General features: G+C 48.1%; 1 protein-coding gene across 1 annotated transcript in view; it reads right to left on the minus strand.

The window, feature by feature from the left end:
* Flt1 (fms related receptor tyrosine kinase 1) overlaps positions 1–19,829 on the minus strand; it is a 163,708-nt gene extending 143,879 nt beyond the window's left edge. The window contains exon 1 of the mRNA XM_021162004.3: positions 19,067–19,829. Within this exon, the coding sequence (XP_021017663.1) occupies positions 19,067–19,130 (64 nt within the window). The 5' untranslated portion in view covers positions 19,131–19,829. The remainder of the gene's footprint in view (positions 1–19,066) is intronic.
* Between the last annotated feature and the right edge of the window lie 1,172 nt (positions 19,830–21,001).

Genomic DNA, 21,001 nt, shown 5'->3' on the forward strand with positions numbered 1-21,001 from the left:
ACCAAATTGAGTCACACCGACAGTTCAGTTGTTGACAGAAATCTCTTAAGAAAACTACTACTGTTTCATTCGATATAAATTTTGTTTGTTTGTTTCTGCCAGGTATGGTGACACACACTTTCAATCCCAGCACTCCATAGGAAGAAGCAGACAGATCCCTGTGAGTCTGGGGACAGGCTTGTTTTACACAGTGAGTTCCAGGCCAACCAACTATGCAGTGCAGCTTTGTCTCAAAGAAAACAAACAAAAACAAAACAACACAAAAAGCCTGACTTCTAATTAATTGGTTTCCAACTCAAAAGCTTTGTAGATATATTTATTTCAGATGTGAAACATCTGCTTTTCATTGTTCATACTATGTTTTCAATAGAACATAATCCTACATGATAAATGGCCTCTTTATCTAAACATAATTTAGATATCATGTTTCCAAAAAATTGAGCTAAAGACAATTCGTCATCTCTCAAGGTTACATGAGGTCAATTAAACACAATTCATAATAAAGGAAGGCTCCTCCCGTCAAGATGGAGCTTATTAAAAGCCCACATCCCATAAGTCTAAATATGGAGGGACTCTTGTGCTGGTGTGGGTGGGGAGAGGGGGTGGGGGCAGATTTGGAGTGAAAATGGGGTACAGGTGTGAATTTCTAGAAGCTACTGAAATTTGTATTTGAGAAGCGAAGTTCTCCAGAGCTCTGGGATTTAATAGATTAAGTCTAAGCCTTAATCCCACATCACAGCTCTGCTCTGCCCTTCACAGGTCCTGGGAAGCTGTAACTGGAAACTGTAACAGTTCTAACTACTGGGGGAGCCCACTGAGTGAGCCTTCCCATCTGAGTCCCCAGAAGATGGAGACAGGCTACAGGGCCTGTGTCTCACCTGCAGACACGAAGGGAGAATTAAAAAAAAAAAAAAGTCCCAACTGCGAACCCAAAACACTGAGTCCTTCCTTCCAAACTGGCTTCATTTATCTATTTGGTTTTGGTGCCAGGGTGAAACTCAAGGTCTCATTGCATGCTGAGGTCTGGCTCCATCACTTACCTACCACCCAGGCACCATTTGTTTTAATCAAGGCTTTAAATCAAGGACGAAGAAGTTAAGGGAAGGGTGTTCATCGGAGCACATAGAGCCTGTGTGCTTGCAGATGCCTCTCTGTGTTTAAACTGCCGGGGCCAAGAGGTAGCAGGAGGAATGGGGGAGGTTTTTAATTACACTCTTCATTCAGTTCAGAGGAAGGGAAAGCCCCTCCCTAGCTGGGATTCCCAAATTGAAGTCTGTTTCGGAGGAGCAGGAAGCTGAGACTCAATGCTGACTAATCCTTATGGAGGAGAGATGACTCATGACTTTACAGTGGGCAAACTCGCCACACAGAGCATCTTCGATTTAGGATAACTACTGAACTTACAGCTCTTGGGTCCAGAGGAGGCCCTGAATGTCTACAAAGATGCTGATCAGAAAGCGAGAATGTGATTTGTATACAGTTCTGAATCCCAGTGACTCGCTGCTCACCTTAAAGTCCTATATTAGACTTTTTTTTACCACACTCAACCCATGGAGAAAATTCACCAGTGTCTGGCAAGTTTTTGCTACTTCTAAGTAAATCCTCAAATCACTAGGACTCAAAAATTTGTACTCTGACTTTTTTGTATTTATAGAAACTTGAAATAGCCGTATCTCATTTGCATCTTGAAACTTTGTGCCACAAATCAAGTCAAGAAGTTACCTAAGGAGGCCAGGGTTAGCTTGGTGGGTAAATGCACTTGCTTGCACAAATTTGATAAATGGAGTTCACTCCCTGGAACCCTGGTGGGAGGAGAAATGTATCCCAAAAGTTGTCCTCTAACCTCCACATGTGCCGTGATATGCATGTATCTGTACTTACATGTCTACACACACGTGCACACATGCAAGATACACAAACACACACACATACAACATTTAAAGAGGTTATTTAAATGCATAATGCAAGCATACCACAGCACACATGCGGAGAATTATATTCATACCAAACAAGTCCCACGAGAAGTCATGATCTGGTCTGGTACAGTCTCACTCGCTCCATCCACAGGTTGACAAACTTACTCATCTTCCTGACATCTTTATAAAATGTTTACCAAGAGAGAAATCCCCCAGCCTCATCACATTCTGACTGCTGATGCATAAGAATGGGGCCAGGGGCCACGTCTGCAGTGAGTCCTGGAGCTTTTTTTTTTTTTTTTAAACCAGACACTGGTTGCTCTGAGGGTCACAGGTTAACCCCATCCATCATTAGCCCTGTCACCAGCTACCATCAGGAGCCTACCCCTCCAGTGACCTATAGCCACAAACAGCTTCTTCTCATGTGACGTCGGAATTAATTGGGTTGACGGGGGGCAGGGGAGATGTCACTCTGACCAAGTGGATACCTTTCCCCCCAGATGTTCTCCTCCCACGAACTCTTCTTTAATTGAATGAAACTGATCTCCACAGAGTCTGCCCGTGTGTCATTTCGTCTCATGGTTCTGTGTCACATAGAAGGTTCAAAGTGTGGTTAACAGGACATGAAACATGGCTTGTATTTAGTGGTAAAACCCATCAGACCTCACCTAGTTGTACAAAGGGGCCGGGAACAGAGACAAATGCTCCCTAAAACTGCACAGGGTAGATTTCATCTTAGATCTATCTTGGTTTCCCATGTCAGCAGCAGCAAGTCCACTCTATTCTTTTCACCCCCCCATCTTACATTCTTCCCCAGTGCCACAGCTCAGAGCATGGGAAGCTGGGCCCGGATGTCATATCATACAGAGCAGGTCATAGTTGCTGCTAAGTGCTGTGCTATTGTTCAAGGTGAAAGTCACACATTACTCCAGGTGAGAACACGCACATTTCTCATAAAAGTAACACCACAGTAGCAAAGATAGCTCAGCGGTGCTGTGGCAACAAACATATAATATATGTGAAGTGAACATGTATGAACATATATGCAATGTGTACAATGCTTTGGTCAACTGATGCATCCTGCAGGTTCCATTGGGAATCACGGTTTCTATACAATGGTCCAGAACCAGTCACAGAATGCTGTGGGTGAAAGAAGACTGGGTAGGATTGCATTGTTAGGTGTGAGTAATTGCCCTAGCGTGCCTGAGTTGTCCTACATATTAGAAGGACAGTGGTCAGCCGTGTAGAATTATAAGTCCCAGTTTGGGGAAAGGTGTCCTCCAACAAGTTACTAGGCTGAAAGCAGAGAATGGTACTTTATGATGCCAAGTTTCTTCCATCCCTTATTGTTCAATGCCCAAATCTCAACCATACATAGACCATGACAACAGATGGAGAGATGGCTCAGGGGGGTCTAGGGCACCACCTGCTCTTCCAGAGAACCAGGGTTTAGTTCCCAGCACCCACATGGTGGCTCATAACCATGTGTAACTCCAGTTCTGGGGGATCAGACGCCCTCTTCTGGCCTCCATGGGCACTGCACCCATATGGTGCACATTCATACAGGCACAACACATAAAAATTTTAAAAATCGCCAAAGCACATTTTGTTCAAGTTTTAATTCTGAATCCAAATTAATGCCTCTTTGTGTAGTAAAAAATGAAGATCAATTGCTGTGCATCTATGTGTGCATGCATGCATGCATGTGTGATGTACTGAGCTATTCATACAAGAAAAAATGAGCAAGACCAACACAAAGTTTCATATATTTTCTTCAATAGCTCCGCCTTTATAGTCTAGAGTCCTTTGGAGTTGACTCTCTATACAGGAGATGTATTAAATCCATTCATTAAAGGGTGTGTCTATGCATGTTTATCTATATGGGTGCACATGTGTGTGGGTTCATGTGCAGAGGGCAGCCCAAGGCTCACGTCCAGAATCATTCTCAACTGCCCTTCTTATTCACTGGGGCAAGGTCTCTCAATCAAACACAGGCTCACCTGTATGGCTAATCTCTCTAACTAGCATGTTCGGGGGATCTCCTATTTCTGTCTTCCATGGCTGGAGTTGTCGGTCAGTCACCATGCCTGCCTGCCATCTGTCAGTCACCATGCCTGCCTGTCACTTACATGAGTTCTAGGGACCCAAACTGTGATTCTCAGGTTTGCACGGCCAGTGCATTCGCCACTGAGATACCTCTCGAGATATGCATGCATATCTTAGAAAACATTAACAGAGTCTCTCTATGATGTGCAGGCTGGCCTAGAACTCACTATGTCACCCAGAGAGAGTGGAACTGTCTTCCCTCCTCCACATCCGGAGGCCCAAGGTTACAAGAGAGCAGCAGCATCCTAGGTAAGCCAGTGAACATATCTGAACATACACAGTGAGTGGGGTCAGTAGTAGACAATACCGGGGTCTCTCTTTGTGTTTTGTTAATTAACGTGTGTGTGTGTGTGTGTGTGTATTTTCACATGGCATGGTGTTTGTGTGTGTGTAGGCCATAGAACAACTTGTAGGAGTCGGGTCTCTTTCTCTACTACATAGGTGTCAGGGATTGAACTCGGGGTAGTCTGACTTGGCAGCAAGCACCTTTATCCACTCGAGCCATTTCACTGGCCCCTGATTACTTTCTCAAAAGCCCTTATCACTTAACAGGGACAACAAATAAGCCACTATATACTGCATCACTGGGGCCAAACCGACACCCCTGTGAGGCACACACACATTCCAGGCAAGTGCTTTACCGATGTGCCTCGCTTCCAATCCAACAATTATTTCCTTTTAAACTCTCCTGCCTCTTAAAACTCTCCGCTTCCTTGGCCTCTTTGCTGAGTGGAGAAAACTTGGTTTCACCTTCTTTGATTCTCAGATGTTTTGAGTCTGGGGGTCTGCCTTGGCACCAGGAAAAAGTCATAAGTAAACACTGAGGTCACGTTGTGGTTTCTGAAACAGATTGTCGGTGGCAGATGTCTGTGGAAGATTCAGCAACGAGGAGAGGAACAGACGACCCTCGTATGAGGTGTGTCAGCTAGGACTAACATGCCCTGGCCATCTCTGTTCATCTACTCTATACCATGGATGGCCCAGAGTGAGAGGAAAGAACTCTTGACCAGAATGTTCTGATCCAAGGCAGGGAAAGCAGAGGTGTCACCTGGATTCTCGGGTTGTGTTTGGTGTACCTAGGGTCTGTGCTGGGAACCTTCACCTGCAGAGAGAATGTCAGCAGGAGAACCTGTCTCCAAGACAGCATCCGGGAGGACAGTTCTTCAGGGGTGGACGGCTTATGTACCCATTCTCCCTCCTGGGTCTGGTGTCAATCAAGAGAACATAGCCAGCTCAGCCCAGGCTGAGAAAAGAAGATGGACTGGACCCAGAGGATGACCAACAAAGCAGAAAAACAAATTGTCACACACACACACAAACACACACACACACACACACTAACACACCGTGGAAGAATTATTTCCACTCCATGGTGTGTCCTTACGACCTCTTCCACTTGCATATTTACATGCTTAGACGGTGAACAGCAGGGGCCAAGACTCCTGCAGATGCCTCTGAGACCCAGAAGAACTGCTTAAGACACAGCATGAGTCTGCCATCTCAGCATTTCCCGAGTGACAGGAGTCAGCAGTCCTCACCTGCCAGGGACTGTTACCAGCATCACAGCAGCAAAGATGGCTCTTTGGCTTAAATAGATTTTCCTGCCAAAGCTGACCTCTTAGGAAATGCCACTAGACACAGAACAGTTGATAACCAAGAAATCCAGAAGATCTCTGCTTTAAGCACACGCTATTTACCATTGTCAGTTCCAAACTCTTCACTTAACTCAGTGACTCACTTTCGTAACATTTGCTATACTATTCACAGAACACAAGCATCTATTCAATGCTAAGCATGAGGCATAGTGAATTTAAACTGTATTTGTTCTTATTTAAAAAAAAAAAAAAAGAGGGGGGCTCTCACGATGGTTGCCATAGCACTTTCTGAGGGAACAGGTTTAAATGTCCCCAAGTAGAAGAACCTTCCTGGAACTTGCTTATGTAGACCAGGCTGGCCTCCAACTCACAGAGATCCACCTGCCTCTGCCTCCCTGCCTCCCTGCCTCCCTGCCTCCCTGCCTCCCTGCCTCCCTGCCTCCCTGCCTCCCTGCCTCCCTGCCTCCCTGCCTCCCTGCCTCCCTGCCTCCCTGCCTCCCTGCCTCCCTACCTCCCTGCCTCCCTGCCTCCCTGCCTCCCTGCCTCCCTGCCTCCCTGCCTCCCTGCCTCCTGAATACTGGAACTGAAGACGTGTGTCACACACCTGGCAAAATAAAAAGTCTTCTAAGCGTGCCTCTACTCTAGTTGGAACTGGGAGGGTGGTAACTGGCTGTGGAGCTGGCATGAGAATTAAAGTTTCCAGGGTCTGTGTTTTTCATTGTGCAATAATGGGAGAAAACCCAGAGTTCCAAATCCTTCGGAGAACAGGCCTTCCTGTGACATCTCCTACCGAGTTTATCGTCAACAGTCTCCCCAGATAGGGACTGGGTCTCTTCAGTATTTCTAGGCCCATGTGCTTGAATTTGAAAACACTACATAACAGTAAGAACCCCTACAATGACAGCGGCCACAGCTCCAGACAAGCTTCCTTCATGTCTATGCTCGAGATTCCGCCACCTCTAAGACAACGCTGTATCTGGTCACCTGAGATTTCTGACGATTGGCATTCTTGCCTGTTTCCTCAATTTCTCCAGTTCCCAAGTGACTTTGTGAGGAATGTGCCCTGCGTGGGGTCCTTTCCAAGGTAGAGGGAGATGCAGAGTGGGGAGGAGACTGCATTGAATTTCTGTATCAACAACTTGGGAGTGGCACTCCTTAGCCTCAAACCAGGCCACAGGTACTCAAATCCCATCCCAGGCGATGCAGTTTCTCAGGCTGCAAGCACACCCACCTTCCCCAGTTCTGGCGGAACTCCCTATGGACAGGGCTCTAATGCTGTAAAAGTCCTTAAAAGACAACACTACAGGAAAGTCTGGGCCAGCGGAAGACTTTAGCAGAAAAAAGCTTTAAACCGTGTTTGCCAACAAGACAACCACTCATCGATCCCAGACCAAACGCTGTCTTTTCATCCACTTAAGTATGGTTTGGGTGAGGCAGAGGCAGGAGGATTTCTGAGTTCGAGGCCAGCCTGGTCTACAGAAGTGAGTTCCAGGACAGCCAGGGCTATACAGAGAAACCCTGTCTCAAAAAAAAACCAAAGTATGGTTTGGGTGTCCCTAAAGCTAACTTAGGAAACAGTGGTAAATGTGGAGCCGAGTGCTCTATATCACTTTCATCTGAAGCAGGGGACTGCATTTGGACACACTTTCCGGCTATTTCCTTGGCACACAAACTGAAAGTCCTCAGTAGACAGCAGGACAGGATTTTTTTCTAGGTTCTGATAACTGTGGTCTATTCTGGGAATGAAAGAGTGCCTGACACTCTTGGAGTATTAGGACAAACAAGTTGTTTGTTTATTTGTTTGTTTGAGACAGGGTTTCTCTGTGTAGCCCTGGCCCTGGCTGTCCTGGAACTCACTCTGTAGACCAGTCTGGCCTCGAACTCAGAAATCCGCCTGCCTCTGCCTCCTAAGTGCTGGGATTAAAGGCATGTACCATCACCGCCTGGCCAAACAAGTTAATACTTCCTTCTCTTTCTTGACTTTTTGCTGATCTGAACAGAGAGAGAGAGAGAGAGAGGAAGAGGAGAGGAGAGGAGAGGACAGGAGAGGAGAGGAGAGGAGAGGAGAGGAGAGGAGAGGAGAGGAGAGGAGAGGAGAGGAGAGAAGAGAAGAGAAGAGAAGAGAAGAGAAGAGAAGAGAAGAGAAGAGAAGAGAAGAGAAGAGAAGGAGAGGATACCACAAGCTACAATTGAATCCAGCTCAGAGTGTTGTCCAATGTTCAGAGTTGCTCAGTGTCCAGCTACAGCACAACACAAACACATACGCACAAACATACACATATACATACTCTCACATACATACATATACACACACACATACACAAACATACACATACTCTCACACACATACATATACACACAAACATACACATATACACATTCACATATACTCTCTCTCTCACATACACACACACATATATATACACATACATACATCTACACACACACACATATATATACACATACATACATCTACACACACACACAAACATCATATATACACTCATACACACACTCTCACACACATATATATACACATACACACATAAATATACATTCACACATAACACACAAACATATACACACTCACACACACTTACATAAACATATCTACACCTACATACGCACATATACAAACACACATGAACATACATGCACACATATACACATACACACAAGCTTCTAGTGTCATTCACTGTACAAGGACTCAACCTTGAAAATCAGCCCCAGACTGAAAACTGCCTCTGCCAAAGGCCTTTGAACCACTGTCTTCCCACAGATGCATTGGCCTTTTATTCTAATACCCGAAAACAAAACCTGTTGCCTTTTCTTGAGTCCCAAGGCTTCCCTCATCAAGCTATTTTAGGAACAAATGTTGGGGAGAGGGCTGATTTTGAAGTCAAGAAAAACACATTTGAATTCCACCCTGACCAATCCACAGTGTGTGGCTCTCAGCAAGTTATCCAATTATCCCCCAGCCTCAGGGTTCCATCAAAGCTGAAAGCGCCGGTGTTGGATGGTTACCAAGAAGCCTGCATGCTCCAAGCCTGCAGAGGAGTCCCTCTGAATCTGAATCTCTTCCTCTTCCCATTCTGGGGGACAGAATGAGCATCCACCCTCACTCAGGTACCCAGAGCATTTACCTTCATGTATAATATACTTCTGGCCATGCCCTGCTTCACCCCTAGGAAGCACCAAGTCCCTTATGGTGTAGGATGTAGAGAGTGCTTGCTGGAGGAGCATGGGGTTTCTGGACACCGTCAGAGGGCAGCCTTGGCTTTTACTCCAGACCCTCTAAATGAGAGCTTTGCACCCTTGGCCCATGATCCTTTGCACATTGGAAGGACATTATCATACCATATTCATAATGGCTTTCGGGGATCCTATTCTGATATCTCGATGAGTGTTCTTGGCTATTCACAATAAGAAAGGCCACAGAGAGAAAAGTCTGCCTTAATCGAGATCTTAACACTGTCTTCAACACACGGTAGTGAAATCTCCCAGGGTCACTTTAAGATGGAGTAGCAGTGGCTTCTCACATTCCTTGAGGATGGCAAAACTCCAAGGACAGACTGACCGGGGCAGCCCAGAGAAAACAAACACCCCCTCCCCCTCCCGGACCCCACGAAGGCTCTTTCTCCGTCTCTACTTTTCCGTTGGGTTGTGACACACCAAGAGGGGATTCCGGGACTGACGAAAGCGGGTTCAGATTAACTCCAGCTTTCCCTACTACCGGAGACAGACATCCCGTTCCCAAAGCCTGGTGTACCGAGGAGAGTTCCTGTTTCCACTTGGTACCAGCGTGGCGGCAGTAAAGGTGGAACCATGACCTCACCACACTGTTCTGTCAGTAGAAACCACTCAGTGCTACGAGCACCATACCTAACTCTGGGAACCAGTGAGATGTGCAAGCAAAAGCGCCTGACAGCTGGGGAGGTCGCTTCACACACACACACACACACACACACACACACACACACACACACACCCTACCACAGCTTCTCTGTCTCTTCAGAACAGAGCCAAGGGTTCCATGGGCTAAGACTTCAAGAAGCTACAAAGCTGCAGAGCATGGTGGTAACTGATCTTAATCCCAGCACTTGAAAGGCAGAGGCGGGCAGATCTCTCTGATTTTAAAGCCAGCCTGGTCTACAGCATGGAGTTCCAGGACAGCTAGGGCAATACAGTGAGGCCAGGTAAAGAGGCGGCGGAGGAGGAGGAGCAGGAAGAGGAGGAAGAGGGAGAAAGGGAGGAGTGAGGAGGAAGAAGAGAAGGAGAAGAAGGAAGGGAGAAAGGGAGGAGAAGGCAGGGAAGGAGAAAGAGGAGGAGCAGCAGCAGCAGCAGCCGCCGCTGCTGCCGCCGCCACAGAGCTGCTAACACTCAGCCTCCAGGACCAGCTGGCTCCCTTACTGGAATCACAATCATCCTAAGAGGCTGCTCTGCCAACTCTGCATGCCAGGCTAACCCTGGCCTGTGTGTCACGAACAAGCTTTATGAATGGGAACCCCGTCCCATAGGTCAGAATCGCATCTTGCCCAAGCGATTGTAAGGGCCAAGATATTTTTTAGCACTCATTATTATTTATCAGCTACTATAATTTTCTGGGCCAAGCTCTAGCCAAGACGGAAAAGCAAAGTGGAAGTGTCAAATGGTGTTGCCCCTCCCCTCAGAAGAAGCCGCCTCCCCAGTCCAGGAATCTGGGCCAGGTCTAGCTTGGAGCAATAGAATGTGACAGCGTGATGTAGGAATTCCAAAATGCAGGCCTTCAGACACCTTGCAGACACCGTTCAATGAACTGAAGGAAAGCTCCTGTCTCTGTGTGAGAGAGTCCCGGCTGCACCACTGAGGGAGGAAAGGCCACATGGGAGGGGACCCCAGTACCAAGTTCTCAGGGAAACTGCTTAGACTGTGGTTGTCCAAGAGACTCAGGCGGGAGCTAAAGGAAACCACCAGCAGAGGGCCCAGAAGTCTAACCTGCAGCACACTGAGATGTACCCAACTGACATGGGCCACCAAGTGTGGGGACCGCTTGCCATGCTTCCATAGATGGAAGATACAAACAACTATTGGCCTCCACCCTGCAAAAACAAGGGGCTGGGCACTCTGTGTCTGACGGCACCACTCGTGATCACTTCAAACACCGATTAGAATCCCTACTGTTCTCAAGGAAAGGGACGCTGCTTGGGATTTGATGTCTAGCAAGGAGAATTCGAGCCTCATGTTCCCACAACGCAGTGGCTTTGGACAATGCAGATCCAACCATCGTGTATCAGCATTTTCCTCTAGCAGGTCCAGAAGTCAGTCACCCAGGTCAAGGGCACTGAACCCAGCCAGGGAGACAGAGATGGGGAGTCTCCATAGTAAAACAAACCATCAGTGAGTCTTCAGAGAGCACCTTGCAGGGCCCACTGGAATGGCGTGGGATTAGACTGATGTAATCCCAGGTGTCCTGATCAGGCTTATAATTTGACCAAGACCAGTGATGAGTTAGGAAAAGGGAGGCTGAATGCCACGGGAAAGAAGATGGGTTTGGGAGATACTGTTGGCTGTGTTGTCTAAATTGACATTCAATTCTTGCTTCTAGCTCCTGCCATCCAACCATCAGAGCACCCCAGCTCTTAGAAGGCAACAATTTGTCTTTAGTCACATTGGCTGGACACACCCTGTGGCTTTGCCCTTGGTGTCTAGGTATTTCCTCTGTCAAAATCCACCAATGCATACTCTTTCTGGTGGGAATCCTATGAAACTGTTTCTCCCCCCCACCCCATAATCTAGACATGACCTATTTAGTGTCTGTTCCAGATTATCACTGGGGAGTTGCCTCCCACGTGTCCAGGCCCCTATAATGAGCCCTAGGGAGGCCTAGGTCCCCAAGGAGGCCAGGTATATCAGCCTCACCCAGAACTTGTTAGAAAAGCAAACAGTTGGGGTGGAGGAGATGGCTCAGGCCAATCCTGTACAATCCCAAGGACTTTAATCAAAGTGCTCTAAACCGCTGAGCCATCTCTCCAGCCCTAATGTTGCTTGTGGTTATCTCAGCTGGCTATTGGAATCCTCTTGTAATTTAAAATCAATTCTCGGGTCTCACCAAAACCATGGAGCAAGCTAGGTAGGGGAGCTGAGACAAGTAAGTGGATTCTTATAGCTCCTCAAGTTGACTAACAGACAACCCAGGCTGAGGACCAGGGCTGTGCAGTTACAAAGATTCTCTAGCAATCCATTGGCGGGTTAAGCCCTCATCAGGGTTTTTCTGGAAGTGGTCTCAAATTTGAGTGATTGATTTTATATTTGCGTATAATGAGAGCCAAGGATTTTTGGTCAAACCAGGTTCACTTGAGGCCTCTTTCAACAAAAGAATCTGGTAATTGTTAGAGCGTTGCCTCTGTAGACTACATGGGTGGGTCTGTGGCTTGAAAGGAAATCCCATGTAGACCCCACCCATGCAATGGAAGGACAAACCTGCTGACCTGTGCCTGGGAGCAGTGTGAATATCTGTGAACAGACTCTAAAGTGTTGGCCAGAACGGCGCCACAGCAAGGCCAGGCAAAGCACAGACGCAAAACACACCAGCCTCCCAGCCAGAGGGAGAACAGGGGGGTCTGGCAGTCACAGAACCAGGCAGTGATACCGCTGCTTTGTAGCCAAACATTCTGGAAAATGGTATCGAACACCGCTGGTGTTCATTCCAGCATTTGGAAGTGAATGCCTCGCAGAGCTTCATTTCTTGTTAAATCTTGGCTAGTTAATGCTGTTCTTACCATTCTCCACCAAATCCATGTTTTCTAAGACATCAGTCATTTGATTAGTTATGGCTTCCTTAGGATGACATCTATCTGCTTTGACTGGAGGGCTGAGCTAAGCCTGAGTCTGTGTAAAGATTAGGAATAGAATGCAGGAGTCCCACTGGCCATCAGACCTAAGGGGGAGCCAGGAAAGGCTTGTGGCTAGCCTGGCCTTTGTCTCTTAACCGCACAGCCAAAGGTCATCACTAGAGTGTAAGGGCAGAGAAATCGGACCCTGGTACTGGAGATGACCCCAAATCCCTCACTAAATCCATATTTCTCCATTTTGAATGTGGCAATAAAAAGCACCTGGGGATTTTGCAAATGACCAATTCTTATATACTGTGAGTGTGTGTGTATGCGCTCGCGCACGTGTATGTTCTCGAATGCATGCACACATACACTGAAACCGTTGGCTCTTAAGAAGAGTGCTGGAGTGTGTTGTGAGCATGTACAGGGTTGGGGTAAAGAAAGGGACCAACTTGAGCTCAGACCAGAGATACAGATCTTTTTTCTTTTTTTTTATTCAGTGATGGAGGCTAGAGAGGTGGTTCAGAGGTTAAGAGCACTAGCTGTTCTTCCAGAGGACCCAGGTTCAATTCCCAACACCTACCCAGTGGCTCACAACCCTCTGTAACTCCCATTTCAGGGTCTCTGACACTCTCACACAGACATACACACAGGTAAAACACCAGTGCACACGAAATAAAAGTAAATATATAAATGTAATAAGCAAAGAAATAAGTTCAGAGATTGTAGTTTTATTTTCAGCTATTGACCAGTTCTTTCCTTATGTTTAAGGTTTTAATCTAAAAACTTGATGTGTGAGGCTGGAGAGATGGCTCAGAGGTCCAGAGCACTGGCTGCTCTTCCAGAGGTCCTGAGTTCACCTGCCCCGGGAGCACCCAGATGGTGGCTCCTGACCATCTGTAATGAGGTCTGATTCCCTTTTCTGGTGCGAGGGAAGACAGAACACTCATATACAGTAAGTAAAAAAGTCTTTTTTAAAAAATGGCGTGCTTGGTTCTGCATGCCAGTCCTGTGTGGGGATACTTTCAGAAGACTAGAAGAAAGAATTTGATCTTCAGGAGCCGAAGGTGCCCAACATGGGTACTGGAACTGAACTCTGGTCTCCGGGGGAACAACTGCTCTCAGTCGTTGTTGACTCAACTGAGTCATCTCTCTAGCCCTTAATTTTCTTTTAATTGTTAACTGAGAAAACCACATGCTTATGGGGTAAGGTGTGATGTCCCACACGCATACAGCTATTGGGAACAATCTCATTAAGTAATCCCAGAGGCTCCGCGGGCAGGCAAGAACACATGAACAAACAGGAATTAAATAAAGCATACCTTACTCTAAGAGGTGTCCTCGAGAGGGCTGTGTGGTGACCCTACTCACTTATCCTCCCCAGCAACATTTCTGAAAAACTTAGACACAGGCTCTTCCCCAAAGAGGAAGGGCACAGACAGGCAGCTAACATACAAGCGGTGCAGATGAGAGCAGGAGGCTGCATACTTGGGTCCCAGGATGATGGCAGTGGCGAGGTAAAGCCCCCACTCTGTCTAGTGCTACCAGGAGGAGCTGCCCTGCTGCCCTGGGTTTCCCTGGTAGGGAGGGGGGAATTGAGAAGGGGCCAATGATCTCAGAGGTGGCCCAGCCCTAAGAAGGAGGGGCAGAGTTAGCATAGGTGAAACAGAAGGTGGAGGGACCAAATGACAGATTAAACCAGCACCATAGAGCACGGCTATTCCAAAGAGGGAACCCAAGGGCTCACAAAGGAAAATCTTATAAATATGTTCATGGACTACTAAGCAGCTATAATTTCTAAGTTTGTTTGTTTGTTTGGTTGGTTGGTTTTGGATTTTTTGATTTTTGTCTTTTTATCTTTTTGTTGTGTTGTGTTGTGTTTATAAGACAGGGTCTTTCTGTATAGGTCTGGCTGTCTTGGAACTCACTCTGTAAACCAGACTGGCCTCGAACTCACAGAGATCAGCCTGCCTCTACCTTCTGAGTGCTGAGAGCAGAGATGTGTACCATGGGGCCTTGAGGTTCTGAATGTAACGCCTTCTCCCATGAGCTTTAGCAGAAGACAATCTCATAGTTAAGGTGATGTTGGGAAGGTAGCTCAATGGTAGAGCCTTTGTTGAGCTACTGAGAGGTGCTAGATTTGATCCCCAGCACCACAAAATACTACTACTACTACTACTACAAGTGTGAGTAGATATCATGGTTTAGGAAAGATGGATGGAAGTGCTCAGTCAATGAATATCTGCATCTCCCTCCCTACTTTGTCCCTGTGGAGGAAAAGCACAGATGCAGCAGAAATGTGGACTGCTGATTGACCTTCAGGGGGTCATCCTGGGTCTGCCACTGGCCAACGTGGGAGCTGAGCAAATATCACAAAACTGCTCTCTCCACTTTCAAACCTGAGCCCCCATGGAACTCTTACAACAAATGTGTGTGAGAGAGCCAAGATTGAAGAGTCTCCCTCCCAAGGAGCCTGGCATGGAAGACAGAGGCAGGAATCAGAAATGGTCTTCAAGCATCCAGGTTTGCAAAGGCGGATGGGAAATGCCCAGAAATTCTTGACATCCCCCCCCCACATCCGGCCAGCAACAATGCAGGAAACCTCGCTCACTATCTTCAGCAGACTGAGTAGAACCATTTCCTTAATGAACACCCCCACACACCCCGACAGTGCTGCATACTAAGTCAGAGGCTTCTCTCTCCAGTTCCCTCAAATACTCCATTCCTCCCATTTCCTTCCCTTCCTTCAGTCTGGAACAAAGTCCAGCAACTTAATCATCAGGGTGCAGCATCCAAGGAACCACAGGATTCGGCCTCCACGGCAGTCCTGGAAAGTGTCTGGCAGGGGCCACGTCTTTCCTTAGGAGCCACTCTGCTCTGTTAAGCTAAATCCAACACAATATGTTTTTTTTTTTTTTAATGCTTTCAGCTGCTCGTGGTATAATATATTGTTACTTAAAATAGAGCCCACTGTGATCTTCAAATGTCCTCTTCCTCTCTACACAGTATCAAGGACATTGAAAAATGGTTCTCAGCCTGCGATGACAGCATAGCACCTGGTGTGTGCCACCAACCTACACAGCACCTAGTGTGTGCTGAGCCAAATCCTGTTCACTAGTTCCCAGCTCCTAGAATTCCCTTTTTATCCCGAGGCTCACTCGCGCACACACAATCAAAAGCATCACAGAAACCACTGTCCTGTTGGGTAGAGATCAGCCACAATTCTGTTGTGTTACACCACGTAATTTCCCTCCACGGAACCACTTTTCTGAAGGGAAGGGGGGCTAGTGTCACTATAAAGCCTTTTTCTTTTTTGGGGGTAGGGTATACATATCACTTCAAGTTCTATATTACACACATTCAAGGATTCAGAAATGTCCCCATAGTTTCGGAGAGGAAAAAAATAGGTTTAATTATTAAATAAGAGGTTTACTAGCCTTGTTGTAATCTGGAACAGTTTTAGAACATAGCTGTTTAAAAAAAAAAGAACTAAAAAAGATTAATTTTTTTAAGCAAGAAATACGGGGTGGGGGGGAGTGGGTTAAAGTGACAGATATCCTCAGTATAGGTAACGTGATTTAGCCTCTGTCATAGTTACACATTCTGCTGGGGGAAAAAAAAAAAAAAAGACCCAAGATAGTGATGCAGTGGCTGAGGCATCTGGGATGCATCCTTGATCAGTCCACCCCTGCACCCCCTGCAATGCAAAAAGAAGCCCACTAAAGACCAAGTTAATTGGTTGGTCTAGTACATTCTACCAGAGAGAAAGATGAGGTGTGACCCCGATGGCAGCAGCAGCCTAGCTCATCAGCTAGGGTGTCAAAGGGCTTAGCACCCATTAACATGCATAAGAATGGCAGGGAGCCGGGAAAACGGAAGGACCCCATCTGTTTGCTTTGTGGAATTCCTTCACTGAATTTTATAGTTGAAAAGGAGCCTTCGGAAGTCAACCATAGTTTTAGGCCAGGTGGTGGCAGCCCACACTTTTAATCCCAGCACTAAGAAGGCAGAGGCCAATCTGGTCTACAGAGTAAGTTCCAGGACAGCCCGGGCTACAGAAAGAAACTCTTGCATAGAGAAAACAAACAAACAGACAAACAGAAAAACAAAATTTCTCCACTTTTAAAAGAAAAATGCCAATTGGGGATCATTTAAAAAGAAACTATATAGCCTATTAAAGACTTTTCAACCAGAAAAAAAAATGCTGCACTAATAATTTTTTTTAATAGAAAGCCTAGTTCACAGTTTATCTGCAAGATGATTGATAAGTTGGAAAACAACATGGACCCACAAGGGACTCAAATAATAACCATTTAAAATATGCAACTTTTGGAAAAGCACAACTGTGTAAGCCTTAGAGAAAAAAAAATAGAAATCACTATGTAAAACTATATTTTAAAAAATGCATTCTATTCAATTTGGGAATAGGTATTATTATTAATTATTATTATTGAGAAAGGATTCCCTGTGTGGTTCAGCCTGACTTTAATTGGCTCCATAGCCAATGTCCACTCTTAGTTAGAACTCACCACCCTTCTGCCTTAGGCCTTGAGTTCTCAGGATACAGACAGGGCCCTCACACCTGGCTGCTACTATTTGCATAATTTTTATTTTAACTCAGAGTTACTATTGGGAATACCATATACACACACCCCAAGCCCACAATTTAAGTATTTCTAATTAGTTCTACCAAACTCTAAATGTCAGCTGCTTAAAAGAAAAGTAAGGGAGGACAGGAGAAGGGGAGAGGGAAGGAGGAAGTGAGGGGGAAGGGGAGAGAGAGAGACAGACAGACAGACAGATAGACAGAGACAGACAGACAGAGACAGAGACGGAGCCAGAGGGGATGAGAGAGAGGAGCCCGCGCAAGAGAGCACACTGGTGTGGAGCTAATCAAGGGTGTGGACTTAAGTGCGTTGTCTTAAGCCTTGAACAGGAGACTGAACTTTTGTAGAGACAGTGGTCTCGATAGCTACAGAGAGGACCGGTAATTATGGTCCTTAGGGCGTTGGTAACTAATAAATATCGAGGCTAGAACACCTGATGAGGCTCAGCGCCTGGCTAGCGGCGCAAAGCGACTCCGTACACATTCCTGAACTGCTTCAATCTGCCTCCACTGTTCGCAAACAGATAAAATTACGCTCAGCCAAAACCAACCCGCTTTAAAATTAAAAAGTAAAGAGACATGTGTCAAGCAGAAAATCCAATAAAACGCCTGTCCCCCCCCCCCTGTAACTTAAGGGTTTGCAATAATTCTTTTAAGCTAGTTTTGCCTTTATATAATAAATCAGTATTTAAACTCTCGAAGCGGTTGTATTTCCGTATAAGCAGCTCTTCAAAAACATTTGTGAAATAGGAAATACAATAACTCGTTTAATATCATTATTTTAGAACCTAACCAGCCACGTCGGATTCTGGCTTTGCCATTTTAGTCCGTTTTAATTATAAACCCCTGTCATTACTTTGAAACGAAGTACAGTCTTCCCATTTCAAAAGGCTCATTTTTACTGTCTTTTAAAACCTTGCTGCCTTTCTTTCTGGGGCCACTACTATTCTACCTCACTCTTTAGTCTCTATCTTCTTTCCCAACCACGCTGTTTTAAAGAAAGACGCTCTGGTATGCGTCTCTGCGCAAAGGGACCTCCCGCCTGCAGACCTGGAGTTAGAGTTCCCGAGGTCCCTCCAGCTTTTTGACCCTTGGACGACGACGGTCTCCACTTTAAATGCTCCTAAAATCTGTCGGTCCCTGATCGGTCCCCCCGCGCTTTTCATATCCTAGAGAACGCTGATGTAGGAGGTCGCAGACTTCACCTACTTCTTAAACCACAGCTTTCAGTCTAAATTGTCAGGTGGTTTTGTTTTGTTTTGTTTTGTTTTTTCTTCTAGATTCATAACCTAAAGGTAGGGCTTAAAATTCCAAAACTTGAAGATTGGACCCCAGGCTGCTGGGTCGCTTTGAGTCACTCACTCACTCCGACGACCTGGACCGCACACCGGCCCCTCACCGCGGAGGCCCCACCCGGGAGACGGCGCTCAGCGAACTGCGGGGAAGAAACCCTGCAGACTGTGCGTTCCCCAGCTTCCTCCGGACGGACCCAAGCGGGTACGGGAGTCAGAGCTGGCCCTTCTCTGGGCTCCATCTGCTCGCCACCGGCACGGGACCCCTCCCAATTCCGTCCTCCTCTGCTCTGGTGGAGCGAGCTCATCGCTAACGACCCCTCCTCTGTCCAGCCCCGGGCAGCCTCTCTGACATCTAGCTTGCTCCAACTAGCCCTTGAGGACTCTGCCGCAGCCTAGGAGCGGGCTCTGGATGCTGAAAGGTCCACCCGTGTGGTGATCTGCACTCCCAGAGTCTAAGGAGCGAGCGCCTACCCGGGAACCCGGTAGGGGACTAGCGGCTCCGGCTACACCCGGCAGGCAATCTGGCTCTGACCCCAGCGTGGAGCTAAGGAGAATCCAAGCAGTGATGCCAACTTCCAGCGGCGCCCACTTGGGGGGTGGGGGAGGAGAAGAGTGTCCCGAGTCGTACCCGCTGCTACAAGTGTCCCCGGCTCCCGCCGGAGCTCGCTTCCCCTGGACCACCCCGTGGCTGCCCATCCCCGCCGAACTCCAACTCGTGGTCCCTGGCGCGCCTCACCTGTAAGAAGCAGACACCCGAGCAGCGCGTAAGGCAAGACCGCGGTGTCCCAGCAGCTGACCATGGTGAGCTAGACGCGGCCTGCTGGCCCGGTGCCCGCGCTCTCCGAGGCCGACGGCGCAGCCGCCCGAGCCGGTCCCCTCCTGCTTCTGCTTGGCGCCGCAAGAGCCCTTCTCCGCGTCTGCAGCCGAGCGGGGTGGTGTGGGGGGGGATCCTCGCCGTCCCGCGTCCGCTAGCCGCTGCGCTTGAGTCCCGGAGCCCGCTCCGAGCAGCAGCCACCACCACTAGCACTACCTCCGGGGAGTGTCCGCCACCGCGCTCCGAGCCTCTCGAGGACCTCGCTGAAGCGCAGCCGAGGGCGGGGGCGATTTATAACCTTTCCCCAGCCCACTTCCTACCCCGGCACCTCCTTCCAGTGACGTCAAGGGGTCCCCCACCCCTCATCCGCCTCCCCACCTACCCTCTTCTTCCTCCCGGAGGGGCGGGGGCCGGCGAGGGCGGGTAGCCCAGGGGCCAGAGCGCGCGTGCGGTGGCGCTAGGCGCGCGGGTCCCTGGGCAGGTTCGCAGGTTCAGGGTCCTTGCTCTGTGCCCTGCTGCCACCGCCCCTCCTGCCCATCGCTCTCAGGAAATCCTTGGCCAGCTCCCTCCACCGAGCTTACTCAGCTCTGGTGACCGCCCGAAACTGAGTAGGGGACCGGTTAAGTGCACCGCCCTGCCCCCGGGGCGGGAAGTCTTATCCTAGGGAAGCTGGCCGCGCCTCCCGCGACGGTGTCCCTGGCACCGAGGAACGAGGCGCAGTCGAGCCCTCTCCCGAGCGGTCCCGCCGGTCCCTGACCCCGCCAGACTGTTGCCAGACAGCGAAGGAAGGCGCCAGAGACCCTCCGCTTAAGGCACTTGGACCCAGAGCGTCCGAGGGAACCGGACGCCTTGCCAGGCACCTTCGGAAAGAGCACGGGTCCCAAGGGAGTGAGTCTGTGTCTTTTTCGGCTTCATTAATGCATCCGCCCAAGCCATTTCCTCAACCCTCTGCTTCCTAGAAGCAAAACAAGGAATAACATGTTACCTTTTTTTAAAAAAGCCAAGGCGTGAGACACGCTCCTGCAACTTGTAAGGGCCAAGAACTTGAACTCTAGGTCTGAAACGCTGGATGGAAAACAAATCTTTTTGGTGGAAGCCGGCTAGCCAAGATGACTGACTCGAATGTTCTTGGAACAAAAAACGGGTGAAATTAACTTGAGACACTAGATCATTTACGATGACACTAATTCCACGTTGTTCCTCAATTATGCATCCATTAACTGAAAGGCTGAAGTTGTCCCGGCCGCCCCGGAGCAGCCCAGTCTTGTCCCTGTAAATACTGCAGGTTTGAAAAATAGCCTCATTGGAACCTGCCAGATACCCGTGATAAAATGGCTCCTAAATGGGACCAGAGGCTTTTCCTGAAGGACTAGACTAAACCTCCGGTAGGGAAGGTTGCGCAACCCGAGTTGCCTCATTCCTAAGAGAGTCTGGGCCACCACCCCCTGCAGCTCTACTAGGGCACCGGGAGCCTCTGAGCCAGGGCAAGCGAGATTCCTTCTCTCCTTCATGGTCTAGCAGAAGGGAAAGGCCACTGTGAGCCTCAGCTCACCTGCGGACTTCCCCAGCCGATTCTGATTTCTCTACAAGCCTCCACTAGGGTCAGTACTCCTGGCCTCTGCCTCCGGCACCTCAAATTGCTCTTCAATCAGGAATCATGCAGGATGGCCCGCACTAGGTAGTTATAATTCTCCCAGCTGAATCTCCGGCCTCAGATGGTCTTAGACACACCCACACGGTCAAACTGTCCCTGTCTCCCGTAAAAGTTCTCCTAACGCCCACGCATCTTCTACGAGGTCTGCTCAGCCCCTTTAAGCAACAGGCAGGTGTTTGGGCTGGGGAGAGCTTGCCAATTGG

This window comes from Mus caroli, unplaced genomic scaffold (assembly GCF_978045245.1).
Source record: "Mus caroli unplaced genomic scaffold, Mus_caroli_1 scaffold_4, whole genome shotgun sequence".
NCBI lineage: Eukaryota > Metazoa > Chordata > Mammalia > Rodentia > Muridae > Mus > Mus caroli.